This window comes from Nerophis ophidion, linkage group LG07 (genome assembly GCF_033978795.1).
Source record: "Nerophis ophidion isolate RoL-2023_Sa linkage group LG07, RoL_Noph_v1.0, whole genome shotgun sequence".
Lineage (NCBI taxonomy): Eukaryota > Metazoa > Chordata > Actinopteri > Syngnathiformes > Syngnathidae > Nerophis > Nerophis ophidion.
The window spans coordinates 66,870,377-66,883,178 of NC_084617.1; the positions used below are offsets into that span (position 1 = coordinate 66,870,377).

Sequence of the window (12,802 nt, forward strand, 5' to 3'; positions counted from 1 at the left end):
AAGGTCGCATGAGGTAATAACGAGAGTCGAGCCAGGGGAGTGCAGGACGAGGTCAGATTATGGCCGCAGGCACCAACAAGTGACGCCCGTGTCCAACCCAGACACGGAGGAATTAAAAGCATATTCAGTGACAATTTAGCAAACACGCTCGGCTCACCTTGTCCGCGCCTTTCATCCGGCTGCTCCTCTATGCCGGAGGTAACCATTGTCTCAGGCTGGCGCCACCCTCCCTCTGACACTGTTTCAGGAGTTTCTCCACCCTGCAAGTCTTCTGACAGCCCATCGTTCCCTTTAGAATGACACGGAAGGAGGGAGGGAAAAAAACAAAACAAAAAAAAAACCCTGGTATCAAACACGCTGACTGGTTTCTGCCGGTTCCAAGTAACAACCTACCATGACGGGCTAGTTTGCATGCCTCCCCAAACGCTTGTCATGGTCAGCTGTGCCGGATGGCCCGGATGATGTCAGAAACTTCAGATTATAAATATCTGTGTCCAGCGGAGTTACATAACAAAAGGGATGCTGGATTATCGTCGGTACACACAGACAGCAAAGACCGCACAGCTGGCGGAGGGAGCACATTAAAAGTCTGAGCAAAATCAAATGTTTCATCGCTTGAAATGTTCAACCGGATTTCACTCAATTTTTAAAAAAGATAGTTTGACAAGAATCTCGGCAAAACTAAAATAATGCTATTTGGTAACAGTAGAAGGGAAAGTCCAACACAAATACAAAGTAGATATTGAAAGGGTAAAATAAAACACATTTTTGGGTGTATTGATATAGACTGACCATACGTCCTCTTTTTGCAGGACTGTCCGGGCTGTCCGGGCGGGGTTTTGTAAATGCGTCTTAAGTCAGGGTTGCGTGTATTTTCAATGTGCGTACAGAGTTAAGAATGTCATGATCCATCCATCCATCTTCTTCAGCTTATCCGAGGTCGGGTCACGGGGGCAGCAGCCTAAGTAAGCAGGGAAGCCCAGACTTTCCTCTCCCCAGCCACTTCGTCCCAGGGAACCCGAGGCGTTACCAGCCCAGCCGGGAGACATAGTCCCCGTGGCCTCCTACCGGTTAAACGTGTCCTAAACACCTCCCTACGGAGGTGTTCGGGTGGCATTCTGACCAGATGCCCGAACCACCTCATCTGGCTCCTCTCAATGTGGAGTAGCAGCGGCTTTACTTTGAGCTCCTCCCTGATGACAGAGCTTCTCACCCTATCTCTAAGGGAGAGCCCCGCCACCCGGTGGAGGAAACTCATTCCGGCCGCTTGTACCCGTCATCTTGTCATTTCGGTCCGGATCATGTTTTGTGTTTTCTGTTTGTTTTGGACTCCCTTAGTTCCTCTTGTTGTGCACCTCCTGAGTTTAGTCACCATGGTCACTTATGATTTTCACCTGCCTCTGTTGTTCGGGACACTCACCTGCTTGTAATCAAGAGACACTATTTATCTTTTGTTTGTTTCTGTCACGTACGGGTCGCATCTCTGTGCGGGGTCGTTCCTCCAGATTCAAAACGGACCACTTCGGACGAAAACGTGGAGGTAGGAGGTGATTTAATAATCATAAATCCTACACTCTACCAAAGACAGAAACAAACAAAAGAAAAGTGTTCCGGTCGCACGGGAAGCTAAGGCAACAACTTAGAACAGGAATCGAGGACAGGAATAACCAACGTAACGCAAACAAAGAAGCCAGGACGAGTGATCAACAAAGGCGGGCTTAAATAGTGTCTCTTGATTATAAACAGGTGAGTGTAGTGTCCCGAACAACAGAGGCAGGTGAAAATCAAAAGTAACCATGGTGACTAAACTCAGGAGGTGCACAGCAACAGGAGCTAAGGGAGTCCAAAACAAACAGAAAACACAAAACATGATCCGGACCTCGGATCTGTCAAGAGTTTGTTTGTGACGAACCCCTACATGCAGAGAAGGAGGCAGGCTTTGCGTAAGAAAACATGATTTATTTAAATACTAAGACAAAAACAAACCAAAAGGGTACCAACAAAAGGCGCGCACGAGACAGATAACAAACTTGGCTAAGAACAAAAACACTTACTGTGACACAACGGAACTATGGCATGAACAGAGTGAACAGAAGTAGACAAAGCTATAAGCGACAAGACAGGTAGTGGTGACATCGAAACGACACCACAGGACACAACTGGAGCGACAATAATCCAGCCCTGACTGGAGGACAAAGCAGGTAAAAATAGGAACGGGCTGATTGACACCAGGTGTGGCCAGGTGCCAATCAGCTGCATCTGAGGGGATACAGCACTCAGGGAGACAAACAGGAAACTGAACCAAAATAAGAGTGCTGACAGGAAATAAAGACAGGAAATACTACACACACACACACAGAGGAAAAACTAAAACACAACCAAACAGTCAAGGGCAAGCCAGACAGGATCATGAAAAAGAAGGGGTTAAAAACAAAACAAATTGCAGAATTCGTGAGTGGGGAGCAGAGACAGAGAGAGCGAGATGGTGGATCGATTGTCAATCAAGGCATACTTGGTCACCAGCCATACAGGTCACACTGAGGGTGGCCGTATAAACAACTTTAACACTGTTACAAATATGAACCCACAACAAACAAGAACGACAAACACATTTTGGGAGAACTTCCGCACCGTAACACAACATGAACAGAAAACAACAAATATCTAGAAGCCCTTGCAGCACTAACTCTTCCGGGACGCTATAATATACCCTCCCCCGCCCACCTCAACCCCGATTACGTCACATAAAATATTCCACTTTGTAAAATTGTTTTAGTGGAAGATTTTACATATTTTATGTGTTTGCCATAAAAAAAACATTGTTTTGTTTGATAAAAAATGGGCGGAAAACAAACAAAGAAAAAAAGTACATAAAAAAAATAAAACATTTCAAAATGAGGACTAGATCTGAAGTTGATGTAGACTCCAGAGATTTAAGCGTTAAATATAAAATGTATGCATGCCCTGCCACACTATTATCATCATTTCATGACTAAAGCAAAACACTTTTTTACACTTTTATACTGAAATAAATACACCTAAAACGTATTCAATAAACACATAGAAAAACAACTACCAGCAGCGGTAAAGTTTAGACCAATGAAGGAAAGAAGAAAGTGAATGAATGTTTATAACTGAATACATTTACATATGCATACACATTTGCCTTCTTTTTTATTATTTATTTTAATCAATTAAATAACGTTTATGACAACCTTTTTCCAAAACACAATATATAATGTGAGATATAACAGGACAATGCATACATGTATTATTTGTTTTCAAAACGCTTACAAAAAAGTGTGACTCCAAAAATTTATTGTGGGACCCCATTTTAATGACTTGATGGGGTCACTGGGACCCCATTTTGAAAATTCCTAGTGCCATTACTGCTGTCAACAGAGGAGAAGAAAATGCTTTATTTAAATAAATATGTTATTTATAAAGCAAGTTCAAGTATCATTGGCAAATTTGAACCGAGTCGCATATATGTGTCCTCTTTTGGGGACTTCAGAATATGGTCAGCCTAATTAATAGATGAAAAAGTAATTAAAAATTGTGTGTAAAAAATATACAACATAAAGTAGCAAAAAACACATCAATATTGAATAAAGGGAAACATGTTTTCTGGACCAAAATTGACTTCATATTCTCTACTGCTCGCTAGTGTTGCCATATCTGACTTATTGTGCAGAAATCATATTTAATCATATTTGTTTTTATAATGGTTTTTTTTATATTGGTTTTATATTTGTTTATTTTTTTGTTTTTATTCAGTCATTGGTGGAGCATAATATTGTTTTTTTAATATTGTTTTTAACATGGCTGTGCAGCACTTTGAAAACGTTATTGTTGTTTAAATGTGCTATATAAATAAAGTGGATTGGATTGGATTGAAATATGGGTAAACAACTACAAATGTGCGCTTCATTCACTAACTGTGTTACAAAAAAGGTCAATTAGAATAATACTTAATGTTGCATATAGAGAACTTAGACTTAGACAAACTTTAATGAACCACAAGGGAAATTGTTCCACACAGTAGCTCAGTTATGTCATGTCTTGTGATCATCTTTGGTTTAGTTATGTTCTGTTTTGTTTAAGTCTCTATTGCTCCCTGTTTTTTCACTCCCTTTTTGTTTCCACGGTTACTTGTTGTGTTCACCTGTCTCTGATTAGTGGTCACCTGCTTCCCGAGCACTAATCAGAAGCAGCATTTAAGCTTGTAGTTGCCAGGCAGTCGGCCTGGCGACATTGTTGTTGTTTGTTTCATGCTCTGTTCTTGCCACAGTAAGTCATGCTCGTTTTTTCATGCCAAAGCTCTTTTCAAGTCACAGTAAGTGTTGTTTGTGTGATGTTCATAGTTTACGTTAAAGTGCTAGTTTTGTTTCCTTAGCCAAGTTGTGCCTCCGCTGTGAGCGCTTTTTGTTTGTACCTTTTTTAGTTCAAATTAAATCATGTTTATTCCTGCATGCCATGTCCCGAGTAGTCCGTCTGCTTTCCTGGGAGAACGACCTTGCAGCAAGCTGCGACCCCCCCGTCTTGACAAGTTACAAAGGATTCAACGTGTAAGTGTCATGATCCGCTACTCGGATCTTGGCATATTCTGGTTTTGTTCTGTTTGTATATCACATGCTGTTTGGTTTTTGTCTGCCCTAGTTCCTGGTGGCACTTCCTGGTTTGTTCCGTTACGTATTAGTGTCACCTGCCTTGTGTTGTCTACGCGCACCTGCCTCTTAATTTCTCTCCCTATTCAAGCCTGCCTTTGTTTGCCATTCGGCCTCGCAGTGTAAAAACTTGCTTTCTATGCAACAGGTGACGTCACTATCCCCGATCGTGGTAAATATATTTTGTACTTGTTAGCTTCCGTGCTATTCCTTCGTTTGTACCTAGCTCACATGCTAGCGCTTTCTGTACTTTCTACCTCCAATGCTAGTTCTGTTTGTTTTGTCTATAGTGCCTATGTGCAAGTCTTTTTGTTCTTAGTCTATTTTTGTAGTTGTAAATAAATCATCATCCTTACCTTCACGCTGTGTCCATTCCGCATTTCATCCCCGAGAGAACGCAACCACACCACGATGCCAGCAAAGCGCCAGAGTAAGGATGGAAAGGAAAATGCAGGTAAAAAGTAGACTAAAAATGTACCATAGTAGCAATATAAAATATAACATATATTTAATATTTACATATTATATATACAGTATATGATATATACTGATATATTACAGTATATGCAACAGCTGCAGTATAAAATAGAGCGTAACATACAAACCCTTTATTTATTTAATCACAATTATTGAAATTTAACGATTAGGTGCTTATGCAAACAGCTAAAATGATGTATAAAGCAAACTATAACGTGCTACCCAAGAATGTACAACAATTATTCTCAACAAAAGAGGAGAAATCTAATTTAAAACATTTTTATGCTCGTGCAACACTTAAAACATTTTGCATATCAGTATGTGGAATTAAAAAATGGAATGGATTAAGGAAAGAAATCAAACAAAGCACCAATAAGAGACTGTTCAAACTACACATGTCCACAAAGTACTGTTGCGTTAGGACCAGATGTTCCTTCTAGGGAATTTAAGTTGCTGGTCAATCCCAAGTTCTTTTGATGACACATAAGCTGATTTTATATGAACACCCAGAACAAGAATAGGTATTTTGCAATTTATTCCAAAGCTTTGGAGAGACCAACCTAAAAAAAAAAAAAACATATTCAATTTGCATCGCCCAGTTGATCTGACAACACTACGGAAGTACTGTCTTTTTCAATATGCCACTAGCGATTCAAAGTCTTTTGAATTTCTTTTAACATTTTTGCTCTGGAAAATTTAGAAGAAATAATGATTCGTCTTTGTTAGAAATATAGCTTGGTCCAATTTGTTATATATTTTAACAAAGTGCAGATTGGAGTTTAACCTATTTAAAACATGTCATCAAAATTCTAAAATGAATCTTAATCAGGAAAATGTTGATAATAATGTTCCATAAATTCTTTTTTTAATTTTTTAAAAAAGATTCAAATTGGTTACTTTTTCTCTTTATTTTTTTCCCTTGAATTTTGAATTTTAAAGAGTCGAAATTGAAGATAAACTATGTTTCAAACTTAAATTTTCATTTTTTACGTGTTTTCTCTTTTAAATTGTTCAATTAAGTGTTTTTTTCATCATTTATTCTCTACAAAAAAACCTTCCGTAAAAGGAAAAAAAATGTACGATGGAATGACAGACAGAAATACCCAATTTTTATACATATAGATTTATTTATTAAAGGTAAATTGAGGAAATTGGCCATTTTTGGCAATTTATTTAAGTGTGTATCAAACTGGTAGCCCATTAATCAGTACCCAAAAAGTAGCTTTCGGTTTCAAAAAGGTTGGTGACCCCTGTTCTAAAATATACAGGATATATAAAAAAATGTACAAAATGACAGTAACAAAGTGAGAACATGAGCCACATCATACCGTGCTCCTTTTTTTTTTTGCCATGCAGTCATTGTGCATCTCATCACTGAGACACATAAGGGCAGAGCATCATGCACGCAAGATTGCAGAGCAAAAGTGAGCAAGGTTTAACATTTCCTGAGTTCAGCCCATGACAGTTTACAAGCGGGGCTGCAGTCTGATGATTAATAAACGCAGCAACGCAACAATGATTTTATTGTGTGGACAGATGCATCAACTGTAAACATCTTATTCCATATTGAACTTTAAAATATCCTAAAAATAAATAGAGCCAATTCTGATTGGGAAAGATATGGGAAGAGCAGGCAGTGATCTGATTGGCTAAAAAGATCACATCAGTTTGAATACTAGGAAGAGGCTGAAAAGTGAGTGTGTATACACTTGATATTGCTATAATTATGTATTGTTAAAAAAAAAAATAAAAAAAAAAAGTGGGAGGGCCTTTTCAGGGGTGTCTAAAGTGGGGGCGGGACATATTTTGACCCGTAGTATTCGCTATATGTTGCTACATGAAGCTACATGTTACTTTTTTCCATTAAGTCCACATTAATTTGGATTGGTTTTGACAGTTTAATGAACAAAATGTATGAAAGTGGCTCCCGCATCCTTGAATTTTTGTGTGTAAAAAAAAGATTGTTTCCCCTGGTCTAGGCACTAGTGCAGGGGTGTCAAACTCAAATACAGAGTGGGCCATAATTCTAAACTGAACAAAGCCGCGGGCCAAAGTTGAACAACTTAACCTTTTAATAGGGACCCAAACAAGTTTTGCATTGAATATTGAACAAGCAAGGCTTATATAACTTTATATTGACATGCAAAATAGAGTTTTTTTGGTAGCGGGGGTGTATATTGTAGCGTCCCGGAGGAATTAGTGCTGCAAGGGATTCTGGGTATTTGTTCTGTTGTGTTTATGTTTTGTCACGGTGCGGATGTTGTCCCGAAATGTGTTTGGTGTGGGTTCACAGTGTGGTGTAACAGTGTTAAAGTTGTTCATACGGCCACCCTCAGTGTGACCTGTATGGCTGCTGACCAAGTATGCCTTGCATTCACTTGTGTGTGTGTAGAAGCCGCATATATTACGTGACTGGGCCGGCCTGCTGTTTGTATGGAGGAAAAGCGGACGTGGCGACAGGTTGTAGAGGATGCTAAAAGCAGTACCTTTAAGGCACGCCCCCAATATTGTTGTCCGGGTGGAAATCCGGGAGAATGGTTGCCCCGGGAGATTTTAGGGGGGGGGCACTGAAATTCGGGATTCTCCTGGAAAAATCGGGAGGGTTGGGAAGTATGAAAATTAGCGTTGAATGCGGTGATACAGCGGCACCAGCTATAATGTTAATTTATTATTGCCTCAAGGGCCAAATGAAATTACACGGCGGTTTGGCCCGCGGGCCAGAGTTTGACACCCATGCGCTAGTGTATCATCTTAAGAGCTCCTTTCCAGTGTAATCTGATTCACAAAGACTGAAAAGACACTACTTTCACTTGTTCGACAACAGCCAAGTGATAAAAAGATGTTTCATCACCAAACAGCAGTTATCATAGTATTTGATCACATATCATAATATATGTATTAATTAGGGCTGTCAAATTATATATTTTTTTAAATCAAATTAATGACATTTTTGGAATTTAGATTAAACACGATTAATCACTGTGCACAGTTAAAGTATGCTTAAGAGAAGACCCCAATATGTGTACATAAATGCAATTTTAAAGCCAGAATTTGCACAAACCTTAAAGGCCTACTGAAATGAGATTTTCTTATTTAAACGGGGATAGCAGGTCCATTCTATGTGTCATACTTGATCATATTGCCATATTTTTGCTGAAGGGATTTAGTAAAGAACATCGACGATAAAGTTTGCAACTTTTGGTGCTGATAAAAAAGCCTTGTCTTTACCGGAAGTAGCAGACGATGTGCGCGTGACGTCACGGCTTGTGGAGCTCCTCACATCTGAACATTGTTTACAATCATGGCCACCAGCAGCGAGAGCGATTCGAATCGAGAAAGCGAGGATTTCCCTATTAATTTGAGCGAGGATGAAAGATTCGTGGATGAGGAAAGTGAGAGTGAAGGACTAGAAGAAAAAAGTGATTCAGATGTTATTAGACACATTTATTAGGATAACTCTGGAAAATCCCTTATCTGCTTATTGTGTTACTAGTGTTTTAGTAAAATTATATGGTCGTACCTGTACAACCTGAGAGTCGGAGTGTAGCCACGGGTGTGGTGACCGCCAGTGTCTCCAAAGGAAGCCATGTTTCTCCCGAGGCGAAGGTAGCCGGGCTGAAATTTTTTTTTTTTTTCCCCCTCCACGGTGTAAGCATCCGACGGTCGGTGGCGGCCGGTGGGAGGAGGCAAGAGAGTCCACAGCTGCAGGAGGAACGATCATGCTCTCCGCTCATGTCTACGGTAACAGCTGATTTATTACCACCGTTATCTGACATGTGGTAGGGAACCATGTTCGCTTGACCGCTCTGTTCCGTAGTAAAGCTTCACCGTCATCTTTCGGGAATGTAAACAAGGAAACACCGGCTGTGTTTGTGTCGCTGAAGGTGCAATCCACCGCTTCCCACCTACAGCTTTCTTCTTTGACGTCTCCATTTTTAATTGTACAAATTGCAAAAGATTTAGCTACACAGATGTCCAGAATACTGTGTGATTATGGGATTAAAGCAGACGATTTATAGCTGGGATTAGTGCTGGAACATAATGTCCGCCACAATCCATGACGTCACGCGCACGCGTCATCATACCGCGACGTTTTCAGCAGGATAATTCGCACGAAATTTAAAATTGCAATTTAGCAAACTAAAAAGGCCGTATTGGCATGTGTTGCAATGTTAATATTGCATCATTTATATATAAACTATCAGACTGCGTGGTCGGTAGTAGTGGGTTTCAGTAGGCCTTTAACCGGCTTATCTAAAGTTCTCTCAGGCTGTAGTTTGGAGTGAAATTTGCCAGCCAGCACACTAGTCGGCGTCTCCTCACTCTTTTTTTGTACCGACTATCTGATCACTGATTGTATGGCGGTTAAGGTAAAAGAGCTTTTACGGTCAAAAATAAATTGCATGATTAATCCAAGAGTGCTCATGATTAATGTCATACCTTTTTGTGATAAATCACAGACCATATTGACAGTCCTGGTATTCATAAATTTTGAGGGGTGTTTAAAATGTGTACTTTAATTTAAGTACGCTTTAAAAAAAAAAACAAGTGATGTTTGGAAAATTATTTTATTTGCAGTCTATAATAATGTATCGGATTAAAAACAATTAATTGTGCCTGAAATACATCCAAACAACAACAAAAATACTGGATTTTAACACAATTAAGTCATACTAGAATAATAAAATACATTCACAATATTATTAAATGTTTTATTTTTATTCAAAGGCAGTAAAGGCACATTTTATTATTGATTCATGTGTCACATTGACAAGAAGTCCAAGTGCTGGTTTTATATGAAAATTGTTCAATCACATCTGGGGAGTTTTACAGGAAAGATTAATTTGAAATGATTCTCAAACAATGTCCTAAAATAAAGTACGAACATTGAATTTACTTTAATAATTCATGTAGAAAAAGACATATTAAAAATGTCTGCAGGACTGTCATGATCCGTGGGATCCGGATCATGTTTTTGTTATGTTCTGTTGGTTTCAGACTTCATTAGTTCCTGTTTTTGTGCACCCTTGTTTGTTTTAGTTACCATGGCGACTTATGATTTTCACCTGCTTCTGGTGTTTGGGACGCGCACCTGTTTCCAATCAAGAGACTTTTATTTAAGCCTGTTTTACCAGTCAGTGGGTCTGGCGACATTGCTAGTTTTCAGGCCATAGTTCATGCTGCTCCTTTCATGATTAGTTCACGCTGGTCTGTTCACGCCATAGTTCATGCTGCTCGTTTTTTTTTATGCCAAGTATGTTTTGTTGTTTCATGCCACAGTTTAGTGAGTTTTGTTTTTGTTGTCCATAGTTCTGTCTAAGTTGTGTTTTCGCCTCGTGCGCCTTTTTGTTGGTTCCTATTTTGATAGTGATTAATAAAAAATGTTCCTACCTTCACGCCTGGACCAGAGTAGTCCGTTTGCATCCCGGGAGAACAAACCCAGCAGCAAACTGTGAAAACCCCCATGTTATGACAAGGACATATTTACTAAATATATAATATGTATGTACTAAACCATATATAATGTATATATATATAAATATATAATTTATATTATAAGGATACTCAACAGTCCTAACAATAGATTTACTGAGATCCATTTGTGTTCCATGATTGTTTTTTTATGCAATTCTAAATTATTGCATCAGCCCTTACTAGCTGCTGCAGATGTGGTCTACCTCAGTGTTTTTCAACCCCAGTTTGGTGTGCCGTGGGAGATTATCTAGTTTCACCTATTTGTGCTAAAACAAATTTTTGCAAACCAGTAATTATAGTCTGCAAATGATGTGTTGTTGAGTGTCGGTGCTGTCTCGAGCTTGGCAGAGTAACCGTGTAATACTCTTCCATATCAGTAGGTGGCTAATTGCTTTGTAAATGTCAGAAACAAGGGGAGGCAGTGTGCAGATAAGAAGGTGTCTAATGCTTAAACCAAAAATAAACAAAAGGTGACTGCCCCTAAGAAAAAAGGCATTGAAGCTTAGGATGTCAAAGTTAGTTGGTGTCGAACCCCAAGATGCAGAGATGGCGGCAAGCATTGGATAGGAAAACATGATTTAATTAGAACTAAACAAGAACAAACAAAAAGCACGCACGTGGGCGGATAACAAACTAAGGGAGCTAGCATGGGAGCTAGAAAACAAAAAGGAACTTAGCATGGAAGCTAGCAAGAATCAAGCAGGAAACAGAAGTTGTACATGTAATACAAAAACAAACTTGGAAGCAGGGAACAAAAGGCAGTAAGCTAAAGACCGCAATCAAACATAGCTTACCAAAACGCTGCATAGACAAGACAAGGTACGACACGACAGGAGCGATAACAAGAGCGACACATTAACAGTGCAATACGTTTTCATAACATGGTCACTACTGCCTACTTTGTCTTGTTATATTTGTTATTTTACTGTTATATTGTTATTCCCATTGTTTTTATTCTTTTTGTAATATTTCTCTATTTTGTTTCCTTTTAAACCCCCATTATTTACTTTTTACTTTTTTCTTTAAATTGATCTCAACTCTGTACACTGCTGCTGGAATTTTAATTTTCCTGAAGGAACTCTCCTGAAGGAATCAATAAAGTACTATCTATCTATCTATCTATCTATCTATCTATCTATCTATCTATCTATCTATCTATCTATCTATCTATCTATCGACAATCCAATAATCCAGCCCTGACTGGAGGAACAAAGCAGGTAAAATAGGAGCGGGCTGATTGACACCAGGTGTGGCCAGGTGACAATCAGTCGCAGCTGAGGTGAAAACAGCACACAGGGAGACAAACAGGAGTACTGACAGGAACTAAGGACAGGAAATACTAAAACACAAAGGAAAAAAACTAAAACACAAACAAACTGTAGGTGGCAAGCCTGACGTAGGGATGGCTATGCAGAAGGAAACTAAAACTGAACTGGTTGAATGCCAGAATGCTGGACGACAGCAAAGGATTACTGTGGAGCAAAGACGGCGTCCACAATGTAGATCCCGAACATGACATGACAACTGACAATGTCCCCACAAAGACGGATAAAAACAACTGAACTAGTGAAGTGAATTATATTTATATAGCGCTTTTTCTCTAGTGACTCCAAGCGCTTTACATAGTGAAACCCAATATCTAAGTTACATTCAAACCAGTGTGGGTGGCACTGGGAGCAGGCGGGTAAAGTGTCTTGCCCAAGGACACAACGGCAGTGACTAGGATGGCGGAAGTGGGAATCGAACCTGCAACCCTCAAGTTGCTGGCACGGCCACTCTACCAACCGAGCTAAACCGCCCCCGTCTCGATTGCTAAAACAAAGTAGATGCGCGAAAAAGACACTAAAATAGAGGCACAAGAAAAGAATTAAAACACTACACGCAAGAAAACAGCAAAAAGAACTCCAAATAAGTCAGGGCGTGATGTGACAGGTGATGAAAGTACACCTACTTTGAGACAAGATCTATAGTGATGCATGCTTGTTTATGGTTTAAAGTCATATCTAGCAATTGCGACAATGACTTTTTTCTGTCAACTGAGTTTCGTTTTTTAATGATTACTACTGGTGGTGTGCCTCCGGATTTTTTTCAATGCAAAAAATGTGCCTTGGCTCAAAAATAGGTTGAAAAACACTGATCTAAACCATAAAGTGTATATATATTTATTTTCTATGATAAGGATC

General features: G+C 39.3%; 2 protein-coding genes across 24 annotated transcripts in view; both read right to left on the minus strand.

The window, feature by feature from the left end:
- rimbp2b (RIMS binding protein 2b) overlaps positions 1–1,184 on the minus strand; it is a 329,543-nt gene extending 328,359 nt beyond the window's left edge. For 3 of the 19 annotated variants that reach the window (XM_061906907.1, XM_061906903.1, XM_061906905.1), the window contains exons 1-2: positions 394–1,176; positions 158–289 (exon numbers count right to left, since the gene is read on the minus strand). In XM_061906907.1, the coding sequence (XP_061762891.1) occupies positions 158–175 (18 nt within the window). In that variant the 5' untranslated portion in view covers positions 176–289; positions 394–1,176. Of the gene's footprint in view, positions 1–157 lie in introns of all 19 variants that reach the window. The other 16 variants (XM_061906908.1, XM_061906901.1, XM_061906899.1 and 13 more) reach the window with 9 other exon arrangements.
- A 5,112-nt stretch (positions 1,185–6,296) lies between these two features.
- The window catches only part of stx2b (syntaxin 2b), a 28,347-nt gene continuing 21,841 nt past the window's right edge, over positions 6,297–12,802 (minus strand). For 4 of the 5 annotated variants that reach the window (XM_061906919.1, XM_061906917.1, XM_061906920.1 and 1 more), the window contains one exon: positions 6,297–12,802. This exon is cut by the window's right edge and continues 424 nt beyond it. The gene's annotated coding sequence lies outside the window, so the exon portion shown is untranslated. The other variant, XR_009807579.1, reaches the window with a different exon arrangement.